Source organism: Triturus cristatus, chromosome 2_1 (assembly GCF_964204655.1).
Source record: "Triturus cristatus chromosome 2_1, aTriCri1.1, whole genome shotgun sequence".
NCBI lineage: Eukaryota > Metazoa > Chordata > Amphibia > Caudata > Salamandridae > Triturus > Triturus cristatus.
This window is the reverse complement of record NC_140581.1, coordinates 819,175,920-819,196,002: the sequence shown is the minus strand read 5'-3', so window position 1 is coordinate 819,196,002 and position 20,083 is coordinate 819,175,920. Positions and strand designations below refer to the sequence as shown.

The following is a 20,083-nucleotide window of genomic DNA, read 5'->3' as shown; positions in this document are numbered from 1 at the left end:
TGGTTGAACGTGAGGCAAATCAAATTTCAGGCTTTTAAATGTCAATTTCTTGCTCCGCCTCAGTGGGCGTGGTCACAGTTCGTGGCATGATGGTAGTTGCAGTGCCTTGTATTTCTACAGTGAGCTGACGTTGCCTCACATTAAAAATGTCAAATGAAGCCAACAGTGGGGGGTGCTGCAAACCAAATTTCCTCGTTGACGCTGAGTGTCTCCAAGTAATAGGCACCTGTCCCTTGAACAACGGCGTCGATTGGCGTCGCTGCAGGGGTGCAGAAACACCAGTGCTTCCTCCGCGGCTCAGGCGAGACCGCTAAACATCAAAACACCAGGTGCCTGGAGAGAAGGAAGCCCACAACAGGTAGGTTTAGCCAAAATTCTTTACTTGGAGGGAACAAGGAGGATGTAAAGTTCGCCAGCACAGGGGTGTCGTCCAAGCCGCCTGACGCGTTTCGTGATATTCACTTCTTCAGAGGCGATGGATTGGTTGAACGTGAGGCAAATTAAATTTCAGGCTTTTAAATGTCAATTTCTTGCTCCGCCTCAGTGGGCGTGGTCACAGTTCGTGGCATGATGGTAGTTGCAGTGCCTTGTATTTCTACAGTGAGCTGACGTTGCCTCACATTAAAAATGTCAAATGAAGCCAACAGTGGGGGGTGCTGCAAACCAAATTTCCTCGTTGACGCTGAGTGTCTCCAAGTAATAGGCACCTGTCCCTTGAACAACGGCGTCGATTGGCGTCGCTGCAGGGGTGCAGAAACACCAGTGCTTCCTCCGCGGCTCAGGCGAGACCGCTAAACATCAAAACACAAGGTGCCTGGAGAGAAGGAAGCCCACAACAGGTAGGTTTAGCCAAAATTCTTTACTTGGAGGGAACAAGGAGGATGTAAAGTTCGCCAGCACAGGGGTGTCGTCCAAGCCGCCTGACGCGTTTCGTGATATTCACTTCCTCAGAGGCGATGGATTGGTTGAACGTGAGGCAAATCAAATTTCAGGCTTTTAAATGTCAATTTCTTGCTCCGCCTCAGTGGGCGTGGTCACAGTTCGTGGCATGATGGTAGTTGCAGTGCCTTGTATTTCTACAGTGAGCTGACGTTGCCTCACATTAAAAATGTCAAATGAAGCCAACAGTGGGGGGTGCTGCAAACCAAATTTCCTCGTTGACGCTGAGTGTCTCCAAGTAATAGGCACCTGTCCCTTGAACAACGGCGTCGATTGGCGTCGCAGCAGGGGTGCAGAAACACCAGTGCTTCCTCCTTCCTTCCTCCAAGTAAAGAATTTTGGCTAAACCTACCTGTTGTGGGCTTCCTTCTCTCCAGGCACCTTGTGTTTTGATGTCTAGCGGTCTCGCCTGAGCCGCGGAGGAAGCACTGGTGTTTCTGCACCCCTGCAGCGACGCCAATCGACGCCGTTGTTCAAGGGACAGGTGCCTATTACTTGGAGACACTCAGCGTCAACGAGGAAATTTGGTTTGCAGCACCCCCCACTGTTGGCTTCATTTGACATTTTTAATGTGAGGCAACGTCAGCTCACTGTAGAAATACAAGGCACTGCAACTACCATCATGCCACGAACTGTGACCACGCCCACTGAGGCGGAGCAAGAAATTGACATTTAAAAGCCTGAAATTTGATTTGCCTCACGTTCAACCAATCCATCGCCTCTGAAGAAGTGAATATCACGATACGCGTCAGGCGGCTTGGACGACACCCCTGTGCTGGCGAACTTTACATCCTCCTTGTTCCCTCCAAGTAAGGAATTTTGGCTAAACCTACCTGTTGTGGGCTTCCTTCTCTCCAGGCACCTTGTGTTTTGATGTCTAGCGGTCTCGCCTGAGCCGCGGAGGAAGCACTGGTGTTTCTGCACCCCTGCAGCGACGCCAATCGACGCCGTTGTTCAAGGGACAGGTGCCTATTACTTGGAGACACTCAGCGTCAACGAGGAAATTTGGTTTGCAGCACCCCCCACTGTTGGCTTCATTTGACATTTTTAATGTGAGGCAACGTCAGCTCACTGTAGAAATACAAGGCACTGCAACTACCATCATGCCACGAACTGTGACCACGCCCACTGAGGCGGAGCAAGAAATTGACATTTAAAAGCCTGAAATTTGATTTGCCTCACGTTCAACCAATCCATCGCCTCTGAAGAAGTGAATATCACGAAACGCGTCAGGCGGCTTGGACGACACCCCTGTGCTGGCGAACTTTACATCCTCCTTGTTCCCTCCAAGTAAAGAATTTTGGCTAAACCTACCTGTTGTGGGCTTCCTTCTCTCCAGGCACCTTGTGTTTTGATGTCTAGCGGTCTCGCCTGAGCCGCGGAGGAAGCACTGGTGTTTCTGCACCCCTGCAGCGACGCCAATCGACGCCGTTGTTCAAGGGACAGGTGCCTATTACTTGGAGACACTCAGCGTCAACGAGGAAATTTGGTTTGCAGCACCCCCCACTGTTGGCTTCATTTGACATTTTTAATGTGAGGCAACGTCAGCTCACTGTAGAAATACAAGGCACTGCAACTACCATCATGCCACGAACTGTGACCACGCCCACTGAGGCGGAGCAAGAAATTGACATTTAAAAGCCTGAAATTTGATTTGCCTCACGTTCAACCAATCCATCGCCTCTGAAGAAGTGAATATCACGAAACGCGTCAGGCGGCTTGGACGACACCCCTGTGCTGGCGAACTTTACATCCTCCTTGTTCCCTCCAAGTAAAGAATTTTGGCTAAACCTACCTGTTGTGGGCTTCCTTCTCTCCAGGCACCTTGTGTTTTGATGTCTAGCGGTCTCGCCTGAGCCGCGGAGGAAGCACTGGTGTTTCTGCACCCCTGCAGCGACGCCAATCGACGCCGTTGTTCAAGGGACAGGTGCCTATTACTTGGAGACACTCAGCGTCAACGAGGAAATTTGGTTTGCAGCACCCCCCACTGTTGGCTTCATTTGACATTTTTAATGTGAGGCAACGTCAGCTCACTGTAGAAATACAAGGCACTGCAACTACCATCATGCCACGAACTGTGACCACGCCCACTGAGGCGGAGCAAGAAATTGACATTTAAAAGCCTGAAATTTGATTTGCCTCACGTTCAACCAATCCATCGCCTCTGAAGAAGTGAATATCACGAAACGCGTCAGGCGGCTTGGACGACACCCCTGTGCTGGCGAACTTTACATCCTCCTTGTTCCCTCCAAGTAAAGAATTTTGGCTAAACCTACCTGTTGTGGGCTTCCTTCTCTCCAGGCACCTTGTGTTTTGATGTCTAGCGGTCTCGCCTGCGCCGCGGAGGAAGCACTGGTGTTTCGGCACCCCTGCAGCGACGCCAATCGACGCCGTTGTTCAAGGGACAGGTGCCTATTACTTGGAGACACTCAGCGTCAACGAGGAAATTTGGTTTGCAGCACCCCCCACTGTTGGCTTCATTTGACATTTTTAATGTGAGGCAACGTCAGCTCACTGTAGAAATACAAGGCACTGCAACTACCATCATGCCACGAACTGTGACCACGCCCACTGAGGCGGAGCAAGAAATTGACATTTAAAAGCCTGAAATTTGATTTGCCTCACGTTCAACCAATCCATCGCCTCTGAAGAAGTGAATATCACGAAACGCGTCAGGCGGCTTGGACGACACCCCTGTGCTTGCGAACTTTACATCCTCCTTGTTCCCTCCAAGTAAAGAATTTTGGCTAAACCTACCTGTTGTGGGCTTCCTTCTCTCCAGGCACCTTGTGTTTTGATGTCTAGCGGTCTCGCCTGAGCCGCGGAGGAAGCACTGGTGTTTCTGCACCCCTGCAGCGACGCCAATCGACGCCGTTGTTCAAGGGACAGGTGCCTATTACTTGGAGACACTCAGCGTCAACGAGGAAATTTGGTTTGCAGCACCCCCCACTGTTGGCTTCATTTGACATTTTTAATGTGAGGCAACGTCAGCTCACTGTAGAAATACAAGGCACTGCAACTACCATCATGCCACGAACTGTGACCACGCCCACTGAGGCGGAGCAAGAAATTGACATTTAAAAGCCTGAAATTTGATTTGCCTCACGTTCAACCAATCCATCGCCTCTGAAGAAGTGAATATCACGAAACGCGTCAGGCGGCTTGGACGACACCCCTGTGCTGGCGAACTTTACATCCTCCTTGTTCCCTCCAAGTAAAGAATTTTGGCTAAACCTACCTGTTGTGGGCTTCCTTCTCTCCAGGCACCTTGTGTTTTGATGTCTAGCGGTCTCGCCTGAGCCGCGGAGGAAGCACTGGTGTTTCTGCACCCCTGCAGCGACGCCAATCGACGCCGTTGTTCAAGGGACAGGTGCCTATTACTTGGAGACACTCAGCGTCAACGAGGAAATTTGGTTTGCAGCACCCCCCACTGTTGGCTTCATTTGACATTTTTAATGTGAGGCAACGTCAGCTCACTGTAGAAATACAAGGCACTGCAACTACCATCATGCCACGAACTGTGACCACGCCCACTGAGGCGGAGCAAGAAATTGACATTTAAAAGCCTGAAATTTGATTTGCCTCACGTTCAACCAATCCATCGCCTCTGAAGAAGTGAATATCACGAAACGCGTCAGGCGGCTTGGACGACACCCCTGTGCTGGCGAACTTTACATCCTCCTTGTTCCCTCCAAGTAAAGAATTTTGGCTAAACCTACCTGTTGTGGGCTTCCTTCTCTCCAGGCACCTTGTGTTTTGATATATATATATATATATATATATATATATATATATATCCACTCTTTTGGTTCCCCAGTCACCGGGCAGTTGCAGCGCTCCTCGTGGGTGCTTGTCTCTGCGGCAGAACCACGCCGCTTTAAATCCACACGTAATCCCTCCAGCTGGAAGGACAAACGGGACGCACTCCCTGCCACCTTTTGCACTTTTTTTATTTTCTTAATTACTTCATTTCACGGGATACAGGCATGAACAGATCTACGTGTTTCAGTATACCAGATACCTTGCTCACGATCACCGCGGTGCCAAGCAAACAGTTGATCGTGAGCAAGGTATCTGGTAATAAGAAAATAAAAAAAGTGCAAAAGGTGGCAGAGAGTGCGTCCTGTTTGTCCTTCCAGCTGGAGGGATTACGTGTGGATATATATATATATATATATATATTCACTGAAAAAACCATAGGTTTCACACACGTTATAGTTAGGAATTAGCATTTAAAAAACCTTAGAAATTCAGTGAAAAAACCATAGGTTTCACACATGTTATAGTTAGCTGGACATTTTACTCGTAAAAAACCAATGAAATTGCCCCGTTATAGTTAGTTCAGCTAACTATAACTCGCGCGCCCGCAATGCACTGCTGATGACGTCACATATTACATCACTCATGACATGGTCAGTGACATCACTCATGACATCACTGATGACATCTCAAATGACATCACTGATGACATCACTGATGACATCATCCTTGTGATAGAGTGGCAGACCTCCTCTCACCTTAATATAAGCTTTGATACACACATTCAAAAATAGAGACTAAAAATTTCAAAACAATGGACATACCAATACCAGTTACAACAACCTCTTCAGTAATTCTAAGATCCACATACACATCCACTCATTCACCAACAGTCCTATACAGTCACTCATACATGTACTCACTCATCATATGTACTCATACATCTATACATCCTGTTACACAATGCCACTCATCCATAGAGTTACTCACACACATAGTCACTCATGCTAATAAAGAATAAAACATACATTTACTTGCATATACAGTAATACACACACCACCATACTTACTTCTACGGAAACTTACACATACTTAGTCTTTTAAACAATCACTTATAGAAACACATACTTATTCATACAGGAACTCTTTCAATCTCTCCCTCTCACATATACTCACATATATACACCAATAGTCACATATACTAGTTAAAAACATATGTAGTTACTCCTGAAGACACTATTGAGACAGTCATTCACTCACTAACACACCCATACACACACTCATCCACCCATACAGTCCTGCACACATGCTGTCTTCAACACATACAAACAGTGAGTCACTCATTCATGCACCTATGCACTACGTAATACCCCCCACCGTACCATACAGACACTCAGACTGATACTCAAAAAAACAACTAATAACCTATATAGACACCCATGTAGCTACTCACCAACCCATGCAGCCACTTATACACAAAGTGAGAGATACACTTAATCAGTCAGTAACACAATCAATTTTTCAAAAACAAATCATCCATTTAGACACTTATATACCCATTTATTCTTCCATCGACCTTGAGATACACATATATAAAACATATTTATTTTTCTGAAAAACACACATTCACTGGATGATGTCATCAGTGATGTCATCAGTGATGTCATTTGAGATGTCATCAGTGATGTCATGAGTGATGTCACTGACCATGTCATGAGTGATGTAATATGTGACGTCATCAGCAGTGCATTGCGGGCGCGCGAGTTATAGTTAGCTGAACTAACTATAACGGGGCAATTTCATTGGTTTTTTACGAGTAAAATGTCCAGCTAACTATAACATGTGTGAAACCTATGGTTTTTTCACTGAATTTCTAAGGTTTTTTAAATGCTAATTCCTAACTATAACGTGTGTGAAACCTATGGTTTTTTCAGTGAATTTCTAAGGTTTTTTAAATGCTAATTCCTAACTATAACGTGTGTGAAACCCATGGTTTTTTCAGTGAATTTGCAAGGTTTTTTAAATGCTAATTCCTAAATATAACGTGTGTGAAACCCATGGTTTTTTCAGTGAATTTGCAAGGTTTTTTAAATGCTATTTTTTTTTTTATTCTTCATTTTTTTCAAACATATTTTTAATTTAATTTTCTTATCTTTTATAAAGACTATGCTTAAATTTTTAAAATCCTTAAATATTTTTTTATATATATTTTTTAAAATAAACATGTAAAATTTATTTCCAGTTTTTTTTTTTTTTTTATTATTTTTTTTTATAGTACGCGTACCGTAAGCTCACGGTAAGCGTACGGTTTACGCAACGCCCGTAATCTATCTACGCTGCTTGCGTATAGTTACGTACTTTGCGTAGCCGCGCGTACTGCGCGTGGGACGCGTGCGCGCTTACGCAACACGCGCACGTTACGCGGAAGTGCCGGGAAATGACTGTTATGCGCATGCGCGCAAGCGCGTGTCTTTTTTACGCGCACGCGTACTTTTTGCCGTAAGCGTACCGTAAGCGTACCGTAAGCGTACGGTAGGTCATGTGATCTTGAAACACAACTTTTGATTGGTTGAAACTACTTTCAGTTCTAGAACTCTCCTACACCACACCCATTCCCCTCATTTCTGCTTGTGATCCCTTGGGAGAAGGAGCTGGTTTGTCTTTGGGATACGATGGCAGAACAGCAGAGCTCTTCTGAGAGTGAGGCTAGCACCAGCAGCACTGTCTTGAGGCAGAGAGCGAGGAAAGTAAAGCCTTCTTACGTTTGGGAGTATTTTACTTTTCCAGAAGGCCAGCAAAAGGTGAATGCACCCTTAGTTACTTGCAAGCTGTGTAAGCGTGTACTTTCTAGAGGTAATCCTAACAGGAAGTATTCCTTTGGGAATCACACCATGAAGAGACACCTCCAGGAAGTACACAGAAGGACACATGGTCATCTTTTTGGAGGTAACTCTTCAGAAAGACGAGCCAGTACATCCACAGCAGCTCAGCCTGGACCATCATCTGCAGGGCAGACTCCTTCTTCTGCAGGTCAGGTGAGCCCTTCATCTGTGGGGGGAGAATCTCCTTTTGCTGGCCCTCTGGAAATTAACCCTCGGTTTGCGAGGGTTGAAGTACGGTGCGCCACTTGTCACGATCTAATTACTTATAGGGAGACCAGTGTTTCCCTGGTGAACAGTAAAATAGATCAGCACACTTGTCGTACCGTCTAATATTCCCAATCTTTCTTTCCTCTGTCCCTGCATGAACACAACGGTTCTTTTAAGAGCCAACCTTATCTTTCATCTTTTTTTTTCTTTTTTTTTAAAAACTTTTTTTTTTTTTTTTTACCGTACGCGTACGGTAAGCGTACCTTTTTTTTATTTTTTTAAAAAAAACACTAAAAATCATTTATCTCATTACAAAGTCCTTGAGAGACTACAATTTTTATTTTTAACTTACCATACTCACTCAAAAAAATATTTATTCATTTGTTTTTTTTAAAAATAGTTTTTAAAATGGTTGTAGTTTCCGAAAATTTTCTATATCGATCTGAAAATAAAGAAAAAAGTATTAATATTTTTTATCCATTTTATAATACAATACACATATTTACATTTTTTTAAAAAAAATATTTTTGCCTTATTTTTGCTGTTTTCAGAATATATTGCATTTCACTATTAATTGTGAAAGCAATTGCATTCATCATTTTACAGCGGGCAAAAAAAATTAACAATCACAAAGATTGTATTAAAAAAGCCCAGAATGTCTTCTCACTTAAACTTATCATTACAGAAATGCATATTATTCTAAAAAAATATCATCTAAAAACAATACTTTTTTCTTTAAAATACCGTCTGATATGTTTGTTTCAAAAGTATAATCACAATATTATATCTCAAATAACTCCAAAATACATCTGATTTTATTTCCTTTAGGCCAAATAGTATTTTTTTTTTTTCCTGGAATAAATTTCCAAGGGAAAACCATTAAAATTCTAAAGTTTAATCTGTCCAGATCTCACCAATTCTCTGTAACATTTTGGTTCCCGAAAATTTTTTGAATAATTTATTTAGTCCACAATAGAATTGCTTACTTTTCCACATGGCCAAATAGTAATTTTTTAAATCATTTTTGAAAAAATTTCCAATGGCAGTCCAATAGCATTCCATAAATTAAAATGTGCAGAAGTTACCGATTATCTCTAAATTATTGGTTTTTGAAAATTGCATTAAAATTTAAAAAAGTCCACATTACAATTGGTTATCTTTCCTTTAGGCCAAATGATAATTTTAAAAATCTTTTTTCTACAAAATTGCAATGGTAATCCAGTAAAATGGTAAAATTATTTTGTCCAGATCTTGCCAAATCTCTCTAAAATTTAGGTTTCAGGAAGATTAGATAGGAATTTGCTAAATCAAAAGGCAAACGTTGTTTGAAAATCAATTTGGAATCATTACACAGTGTCCAGCCTTTTCACATTTTAGATAAACTGTGTAATGTCCAGAAGTAACAGTAGGTCCATCATGGAAAATTATTGCAACAGTTACAAAAGTTTTTCCTGAAATTGATAATTGCTGTCCTGTAAACTTCTTTATTAAAGTATCCAATTTTGATCCATCAGCTCTACATCGTTGCATCATTAAAATTACATACTGTCCGTATTCCCTTAAAATTAATGTTGAAAACATGTCAGAATTACACTCACCACATTTCATGCTATGATTAGCATCTTTAACTAATTTTGCAAAAGTGACTGTTTTACTCTCTGGCAATGTCAAATAAATAAACCTTTCATTATCAACAATAGAGCCACATATATTATAACAATTATCACAACTATGTTCCCATTTATAAGAGAGACCAAAAAAAATGTCAATGGGAACTCCTTCTTCTTCCACTACCTGAAGAAAATACATCAAAAATTCGTGTGCATCTTGCTGTTCATTTTGAGAAAACTGTGTTCGTCCTGAACATACATCTAAAAGTTTTCTAATTTCAGTAGCACTTTCTATTTGAGTTTTATCTTTACTCAGCTTTTGAAAAAGGAGACTGAGCTCTGAACAGAATCTTTTTCCCTGATTTACTATTATCTGCTCTTGCAAACTTTCCAGATAAAATGCAACATTCAGCACTACATTAGCGTAGCAGTTGACACCAGAGCTATTTTCAAAATGACATCCTACAACCTGTTCTTCATTTTCCTTATTCTTTTTGCTTGCAATTACATCACTCCTCTTTTTTTTCCTCTTCTCTACATCTTCTTTACAGATATTCTCATTTCTCCTTTTACGAGAAACTACACGTTTCTCCAACACAGGATACTGACCTAAATAAGGAGCATAGCTTCTTCTTAATCTATTATACTCCTTTACACAGTTTGTATCAGCACTAACTTTTGAGTCATCAAAGTCTATCATGAATAAACCTGATAATGTTTTGACTCGTGACAAAGCTACATATGCCATACCTTCTTTGAACACAGTTGAACCAATGTTCACAAATGCACAATCTACAGTCAATCCTTGAGACTTGTGGATAGTTACAGCATATGCTAGTGAAAACGGAAACTGCTTCCTACGTACATATAAGTCTTTCACAAGCATGAAACGAACTGAACAACGACAAATGTCTTTAACTTCCTCTATCTGATCAAATTTTATCTGTAAACATTCAATTCCTTCTTTTTTCTGATAATTAATAAAACCCACAACTCTTCCCATCGCTCCATTCACTAAGCCTTTCTCAACATCAAAATTTCTCCTTAAAAACACTCTACAGTTCATGCAAACATAAAGATTTTTTTCTAATCCTGCTGTTTTGGAGATGTTCTTCTCTAGTGAGTCCAATTTATTTTTCAGTTTGCCTGTTACTGTGACTGTAATTCTTCCATCCTCAATTTTGTCCACTGCTTCCAATTTCCTGATGTCTTCCTTTTCCAATTTCAAAAGCTCCTCATTAAATATTGAGCATTCACGTAGAGTTGGCATTAAGCAGATGACACTTTTGTTTTCTGCAATATTCTTGTATATTTTCTCTGCAACTATTTCTTCCTTTGGAAATAAATTATGTAGCAGCCGACTCTGTAATGCTTTTTTCCCAACATCTGTGAGTAGTCCAATCCTGATATCTTTCAGAATACTTCCATATTCTTCATCGTTTGCTTGCCTCATATTAGTTGTAAGTTCCTTGTACTCAAAGAAGGACCAAATATTTGTATTTCCAATGCTTCCCAATGACTTCTTCGTGTCTTCATGTGTCACAGTATTAAACACTGGTTGTCCTTTAACTGGAGTAAGTTGCAAAAGATCCCCAAAAACTATGACGTGTTTTCCACCAAATAACACGTCATAGTCTGTCTTCAAAATTTGCTGCATTCTTAAATGCACAAAGGCAAGCATTAAGTTTGATACCATGCTCACCTCATCAATAATGAGAACTTGCATCTTCTTCAATACTCGTGAAACTTCCAAGGATGCTTCTCCAGTTAGCTTGTTGAATTGTATTTTGTTCTCATGCTCCACTGGTAACATTAGCAAACGATGTAAGGTGATTCCTTTTATGTTATATGCTGCTAACCCAGTTGGAGCAGTAACCACACAAGACAAAGTAGAATCCGTTTTTTGCTTTAGGTAGCTTCTGATGACTTTAATTAGGAAACTTTTTCCAGTGCCAGCTTGTCCGCTTACATACATCCTGATTGGATGAAATGATGTGCATGAGCACTCTTTTTTGATATGTAGAAATCCGTGATCAATTTTGTTTTTGATCTCTTCATAAATTTGTTGCTGCTCTTGATTCAGTTGTCTTTCCAAATTTTCTAAGTCTATAAATTCTTCTTGAGCTTGATTCATAGCCGTTTCCACTTCATTCATGGCTATTGATGCTTCATTTTCAACGATTGGTTGTCCTAGGGGATCTTGACTGTGTGTTCCTGAACTTTGGCTGTCCTGAGAACTGTCTCTAGCTATTTCTGCTGCAATTGTAGTTTCCTGTTCAATTTCTTCATTTAACATTTGCAGATAAGTTGAGAATGTACTGCATTGTATGCTGTCTTTGCAAGCATTAAAAGAATCTTCATAGCTCTGGAATTCTCCCAGTAGTTCATCCTCTGTACGCCATGGTTTAAACAACTGTAAAAGAGCCAAGTAGTAAAATTCTTTCTTGTCGGTAGTGTCGCAACTCAGCTTCCGGTGATTTATCAAACTTCCTTTGGTTTGCTTCACCAAACATCCTTCTTCACCAACAACTTTATATTTTCCACTGTTGATGTCTTCTGCAGCTTTCCGTGAATAAATGTAGTTCTGCAGCACTTCATAGAGACACATGTTCTCCAGATGATGACTTCTCTTGGGATAATATGTGTCCAACATGTTTGTTTTCAATATGTCTGTACTTTCTGGGTCATTCTCGGCCAAATATTCAATTTCTCCAACAGATTTCAGTACCCGATTTCTCATTGCTGCAAGGCCTAAACTTGCCCAAATTATTCTTCTTGACTTCGAGTAGAGACTTGCAGAAGATAACCTATCTGAACATTCGTAGGATCCAATTTCTCGATGCGATAACATCTTCAAACTAAAACTGTACAGCTTCTTACTGACAGTCTTCTCGTGAGAAATCTCTTCCCACATTTCCTTCAATTCTGTTTTTTCTGATTTCGTAATGTAAGACGTTACATATCGAGCAACAGCAATGGAATTGTCAGCAACATACTGTATATCCATGTTAGCGTTCCACATGGATAAAATGACTGGGTTGTAGTCATTTATATTTTTTGATTCTTCTTTTCTTTTAAGGTTGTAGGTATTCTTAGGTGATTTTCTTGTGATAGTATGTCTCACAGCTGACATAAAACTGTTGACTCTTCCATTTGTAAGAACAGGTCTAGGAAATCCAAATCGACATTTAGTGTAGTATTTTTCTTTGCTCTTGTATTTCCGTCGACAGTATTTTCCACACCGATGACTTTGGAAACGTAGAACTTGCTCCTTTAACTTGTTCTCTTCTGTGTTTTTAGGTATAGCACATGTTGCATATTCTTCAATGTAAGATAACACTGCTTCATCAGTATCTGTTCCAAACTTTGGGGCATCCTTGATCCACAGCAGCATATGAATATGAGGAGCACCTCTTGCCTGGTACTCTTTTCTCCAAAAGAAATCCACTACTTCTCCAAGGGGTGGATTTTTTTTATTGCAGATGAAGGACATCATAGCCTCAAATCTATGATTGAAATATCTGCAAACATTAACCGGATCCAATGAGCACAGTTCTCCTGCTGTCTTGTATTCGATGTTTTCAATGTTTGAATTGGCCTCTCGTAGAAAATCCAGTAAATCATCCCAAGCGTACTCGGCGCAGCTTAGGGTAAGGAACCATGTTGGTGTTCCTAAGTTGCGTAACATGCATTTTAGTTCACCATGGCGTCGGTACCAATATTCATTTGTCCCACGCTGACAAGCCATCAGATTGATCAGTTGTGTTTCCAAATGATCATCTCGGTGCTGCACTTTCTCCATAAAATCCTTAGCAGACACATTTTGTAAATGTACTCCACTTTTTAAAATGTGATTTACTGCATAAGACAGTGCAGACAAGTCGCTTTCAAATAAAAGATGGAACAAATAAGGGATACTTTGTCGAAATCTGGGATCTTCAGCATATAGTCTTGTAGTCCGATACTCAGAAGCTGGAATCTGTTCCGGACGTTCATCGTATCGTCCTCCTTTTCCTTTAGGAAACAGCTGGGGAAAACATCGAGCTTCCAAGCTCTCCTCCCATACACTCACAGGATTTCCTTTTGCTTTCTTCATCTGAAAGAGATCAATATTGTCTCCCATAACTTCTTTCGAATGGAGAGGATGTATGCTAAAATGTTCATAAATTTCTTCTTCCTTTGACTTGTCCACTTTTTCAATTTGTCCAGTTGGTGTTTCTGTGTCTCCTTGTAAATCTTCTTCTTCTTCTTCTTCTTCTATATAAATTGATTCATACCATTTGTTATTTTTTTTCAAATACAAATTTGCTCTTTGTACTTTCCGCACATCTACCAGCTCCTGCCAAATCTTCTTATTCTTTGTAGGGACACCATTAACCAGAATAATTAATGGTTCAGTTTCCAAAGTATCTGCATCAATAGTTTCCATATTTTTTTTCAAATCCAAGGGCAAATACACCACTCTACCTTTTAAACCTCTCAGTAAATCTGAAGGAGGTAATTTACCAGTTTTGGGCTCCATACGTACTATGGTCTGGAACGGATGAACACATTGAATGAGTATAGACTCATATGTATTTAATTCAGAAAGTTCAGCAGGAATAGCATCCAATTCTAAATTATTATGTACAGCTCTGGTCGGCATTCTATTTTCCTCTAACTTGTTGTAGCAGTATTTGCAAATACGCTGATCTTCACCCAATTCAAAACAATTTTCAAGAAATATATATGTGGCAAAATCCATCCACTTATAATTATCTTCATTTTCACTCTTTCTGTAGAGATCAACATTCCTAGTTTGTTTTCTATAATGAGTTCTGCGGCAACAAATACAAGTAACATTTGGTCTTTCATTAGAGACTATTGCAAATTTTGTTATGTGATCATTAAATGTGTTACTTACAGAGGGTTCTACATTCTCTTCCACTTCTGCCTCATTTATTGTGTCCTTCTCTGCACTGTTTTGTTCAGGACCAAAGTAACAAAACTGAATTTCATCAACAACCTTCTCTACATCTGATACCGTTCCTCGGAACAGAGCCCTATTCAATTCATTTAACTTTATTGCTGGACTTTTGGCAAAATACAACCGTCTCACAAACTTTCTCATTTCAGTATGATGAACAGCCAGCATCCTAAAATGATGGAAAACACTATTGCACACTTTTCTAGATAGACAAGCAAGAGAATGACCCTGCAAACCAGTATTCTCTCTCACTCTGCATGGATCCAGACTTTGAAGCACCTTAATCTTTTGTTTTACACTTTTTTTACTATATTCTCTTAGAAACTCTCGAAATCTGTCAATAGATTCCTGACGCACAGTGCAAATACTACTACAATTCCAAGTGTACACTGGGGCTTTAGGACGTCTCCCCATTGCCTCATCTGCCATCACTTGTACCTCATCTCTTGGAACCATTATCTCCTTCTCCATTATGCAACCATTTTTTACTTCGTATGAACGACCTCTGGTGTCAACTGCATGCAGCAAACTATTGCTTTGAAAATAGCTTTCTTCATTAAAAAAAGGTTCACTACTTGAACTATGCATCCACTTTCCTAAAAACACTTTACAAAAGTTTGTTCTGTTCACTACTCTTTTGCTTTTGCTTTGTGATTTCAGTACATTAACCATTTTATCTAATGTACGCATCCTATTCAAAATTAATATGAATAGTTTCCTTTTTAATTCTAATGCTTTTGCTGCAATGGCTTCAATTTCTTTTTTTCTCTTATAATATTTAGCCTTCTGCTTATATTTCTTTATATCCTTTATCAAATTGGACATAACTCTTCTCTGAAACATTTTTCTACGTATCTCTTTAAATGCTGTTTTTCTGTTTATGTTAAACTTTTCAATTGCAGAAGGTATATTTGCATTAACTAAATCCTCAATTTTTTGCTGTTCTGTAGGTTTTGTTACATTTTTCCGAGAACAGACATTTTGTACATTTTTGTTTGTTTTCAATATTTTGTTTAGGAATTGTCTTTTTTGCTTACCAGAAGATTTTTTCTTTTTCCCAACATCAGCATCTTCTACTAACTTTGGTCCTCCAGTTGTCCTCAAATATAGTTTTTTTTTTAGCGTTTTTTGAACTCGAGATTTTGTAGGCATCTTAAATTTTGTTCACTGTTCTTCAGCAATACCTGAAAAAAACTAAAAAAAAAATCCTTTATTGTATTTAAATATATTACTACATTTCTTTTCACAATAGTCACAAAACGAAATTTCTTTGCCATTTTCAATGCACACAAACTGCTCTTTTTTTAAAATTTATTTAAATGCACATGTCCAAGCTTTTTTTTTTTTTCAGATCACCACCGTGTGTATTCTCTGTGACTGCCTACACTCCAGCAGGGGCCACCAGCCTTAGTGATGCTGAATATATTTGCATTACAGACTTAAACCTGAAAACCCCACTCGCTTCTAATTACTGTGCATGACTATACATGGCAAGCACATGGGTGTGTGCTAAGCCTCTGCTTCTTCCCCCAAAAATTCGCTCCTCTTTTCCATCTACTGCAACTGTGAAATCACCAGAGCAAGACGCAATACATTTCTGCCTATAATTCTTCTATGCACACAGAGTCATGTTTTCACATAAGTGCCAAAACGAAATTTCTTTGCCAAATTGAAAGCACACTTACTGCTCTTTTTTTTTTGGGCCAAGTAAAAATCTCTTTTTACACTTTGAAATCACTTTTACAGACTGACACATTCTGAAACCTTTTTTTTAAATTTATTTAAATGCACATGTCCAAGCTGTTTTTTTTTCAGACCACCACCGTGTGTATTCTCTGTGACTGCCTACACTCCAGCAGGGGCAACCAGCCTTAGTGATGCTGAATGTATTTGCATTACAGACTTAAACCTGAAAACCCCACTCGCTTCTAATTACTGTGCATGACTATACATGGCAAGCACATGGGTGTGTGCTAAGCCTCTGCTTCTTCCCCCAAAAATTCGCTCCTCTTTTCCATCTACTGCAACTGTGAAATCACCAGAGCAAGACGCAATAAATTTCTGCCTATAATTCTTCTATGCACACAGAGTCATGTTTTCACATAAGTGCCAAAACGAAATTTCTTTGCCAATTTGAAAGCACACTTACTGCTCTTTTTTTTTTGGGCCAAGTGAAAATCTCTTTTTACACTTTGAAATCACTTTTACAGACTGACACATTCTGAAACCTTTTTTTTAAATTTATTTAAATGCACATGTCCAAGCTGTTTTTTTTTCAGACCACCACCGTGTGTATTCTCTGTGACTGCCTACACTCCAGCAGGGGCAACCAGCCTTAGTGATGCTGAATGTATTTGCATTACAGACTTAAACCTGAAAACCCCCCTCGCTTCTAATTACTGTGCATGACTATACATGGCAAGCACATGGGTGTGTGCTAAGCCTCTGCTTCTTCCCCCAAAAATTCGCTCCTCTTTTCCATCTACTGCAACTGTGAAATCACCAGAGCAAGACGCAATACATTTCTGCCTATAATTCTTCTATGCACACAGAGTCATGTTTTCACATAAGTGCCAAAACGAAATTTCTTTGCCAATTTGAAAGCACACTTACTGCTCTTTTTTTTTCGGGCCAAGTGAAAATCTCTTTTTACACTTTGAAATCACTTTTACAGACTGACACATTCTGAAACCTTTTTTTTAAATTTATTTAAATGCACATGTCCAAGCTGTTTTTTTTTCAGACCACCACCGTGTGTATTCTCTGTGACTGCCTACACTCCAGCAGGGGCAACCAGCCTTAGTGATGCTGAATGTATTTGCATTACAGACTTAAACCTGAAAACCCCACTCGCTTCTAATTACTGTGCATGACTATACATGGCAAGCACATGGGTGTGTGCTAAGCCTCTGCTTCTTCCCCCAAAAATTCGCTCCTCTTTTCCATCTACTGCAACTGTGAAATCACCAGAGCAAGACGCAATACATTTCTGCCTATAATTCTTCTATGCACACAGAGTCATGTTTTCACATAAGTGCCAAAACGAAATTTCTTTGCCAATTTGAAAGCACACTTACTGCTCCTTTTTTTTTCGGGCCAAGTGAAAATCTCTTTTTACACTTTGAAATCACTTTTACAGACTGACACATTCTGAAACCTTTTTTTTAAATTTATTTAAATGCACATGTCCAAGCTGTTTTTTTTTCAGACCACCACCGTGTGTATTCTCTGTGACTGCCTACACTCCAGCAGGGGCAACCAGCCTTAGTGATGCTGAATGTATTTGCATTACAGACTTAAACCTGAAAACCCCACTCGCTTCTAATTACTGTGCATGACTATACATGGCAAGCACATGGGTGTGTGCTAAGCCTCTGCTTCTTCCCCCAAAAATTCGCTCCTCTTTTCCATCTACTGCAACTGTGAAATCACCAGAGCAAGACGCAATACATTTCTGCCTATAATTCTTCTATGCACACAGAGTCATGTTTTCACATAAGTGCCAAAACGAAATTTCTTTGCCAATTTGAAAGCACACTTACTGCTCCTTTTTTTTTCGGGCCAAGTGAAAATCTCTTTTTACACTTTGAAATCACTTTTACAGACTGACACATTCTGAAACCTTTTTTTTAAATTTATTTAAATGCACATGTCCAAGCTGTTTTTTTTTCAGACCACCACCGTGTGTATTCTCTGTGACTGCCTACACTCCAGCAGGGGCAACCAGCCTTAGTGATGCTGAATGTATTTGCATTACAGACTTAAACCTGAAAACCCCACTCGCTTCTAATTACTGTGCATGACTATACATGGCAAGCACATGGGTGTGTGCTAAGCCTCTGCTTCTTCCCCCAAAAATTCGCTCCTCTTTTCCATCTACTGCAACTGTGAAATCACCAGAGCAAGACGCAATACATTTCTGCCTATAATTCTTCTATGCACACAGAGTCATGTTTTCACATAAGTGCCAAAACGAAATTTCTTTGCCAATTTGAAAGCACACTTACTGCTCTTTTTTTTTCGGGCCAAGTGAAAATCTCTTTTTACACTTTGAAATCACTTTTACAGACTGACACATTCTGAAACCTTTTTTTTAAATTTATTTAAATGCACATATCCAAGCTGTTTTTTTTTCAGACCACCACCGTGTGTATTCTCTGTGACTGCCTACACTCCAGCAGGGGCAACCAGCCTTAGTGATGCTGAATGTATTTGCATTACAGACTTAAACCTGAAAACCCCACTCGCTTCTAATTACTGTGCATGACTATACATGGCAAGCACATGGGTGTGTGCTAAGCCTCTGCTTCTTCCCCCAAAAATTCGCTCCTCTTTTCCATCTACTGCAACTGTGAAATCACCAGAGCAAGACGCAATACATTTCTGCCTATAATTCTTCTATGCACACAGAGTCATGTTTTCACATAAGTGCCAAAACGAAATTTCTTTGCCAATTTGAAAGCACACTTACTGCTCTTTTTTTTTCGGGCCAAGTGAAAATCTCTTTTACAGACTGACACATTATGAATCCACCATGTGTAACTACAACAAAAACAATTCCCATTTCTATTATTCATTTCTTAAGTTACCACATACATCCCCTCTCAAACTGTAAACTCACCTTTAAATTTAGTTAGTTGTGAAAGAAATGTGTCACTCAAACAGCAGATTATCAGAGCCAGGATCTCTGTTCTGTACACCTCTCTCCTCTCAGCAGAACCAGATAATGGCAAACTTTCCCTCTATTTTTCCACACATATACATGTAAGTTTCAAATCTCAGTGCTTCCCCCTTTTTTTCAAATGTAATGACACATTTCTATTGGTTGAAAACCAACCCTTTTCCAAAAGTACCCTGCCCCCAACTTGACTTCTGCCTAGTACCCTTCCCCCAACTTGACTTCTGCCTGCTACCATAGCAACAGCTCATGGAACACTGCTGTGTGCAGTTAGGTCAGAAGTTCGACACACAATGTTTCAATTCCACAGAGCAAGAGTGCTTGACTTTTCAAACCTAACTGCAAATCCATAGTACTGTTCTTTGGTTACACATTTTTTTGTACCAATACAAAACATGCTTCTATTAATTTTCACATACAGCCTATTTTTTATTCTAGAATGGTATGAAACAGCCAATCAGTTCTTTTTGTTTTGTAAAAAATATGTATGCCTCCATTTCCAAACTGTCTTTATTTTCATATTGCCATTCTACTGAAAGACACCTCCTGAGTGCATCCAGTTCTCCTTTGAAGATGTTCACAGTGTGGATTGTAGGGCACAGCTATGTCTTCTGGAGTGAAAAGTTTGCAGAGAAAACAGATATGGTGAGAGACCTTGCTTTGCCAAATGTAGACATTAAATGGATTGGTCAGAGAGGGTTAAAGTGGCACCAATTGATGCCATTGGTGAAATCCTTCATGCAAATCCAACACCCTGACCTCATAATAGTGCACTGTGGTGGCAATGACCTAGGCACTTTGACTGGGGTAGGTCTGTAAATGCTTATGAAGGACACCTTTGCACAACTGTTTACACTTTTCCCTAAAACTGCCTTTGTGTTTTCCAACATATGCCAAAGGCAAAAATGGAACTGGTCCAATCATTTCTGTCCACAGATTGACAAAGCAAGAAAGCACGTCAACAAATCTGTTTCTGCTTTCCTCCGTGACTATGGTATGGGTGCCATTTACCACAACAACTTGCGTTACGACATGCAAGACA

The 20,083-nt window shown here is 40.1% G+C and overlaps 1 protein-coding gene across 1 annotated transcript in view; it reads right to left on the bottom strand.

The window, feature by feature from the left end:
- The window catches only part of LOC146865913 (uncharacterized), a 32,446-nt gene extending 12,650 nt beyond the window's left edge, over positions 1-19,796 (bottom strand). Inside the window, exons 1-2 of the mRNA XM_085640208.1 lie at positions 18,985-19,796; positions 10,551-15,557 (exon numbers count right to left, since the gene is read on the bottom strand). Coding sequence (XP_085496334.1) covers positions 10,551-15,515 — 4,965 coding nt within the window. The 5' untranslated portion in view covers positions 15,516-15,557; positions 18,985-19,796. The remainder of the gene's footprint in view (positions 1-10,550; positions 15,558-18,984) is intronic.
- Positions 19,797-20,083: the final 287 nt, after the last annotated feature.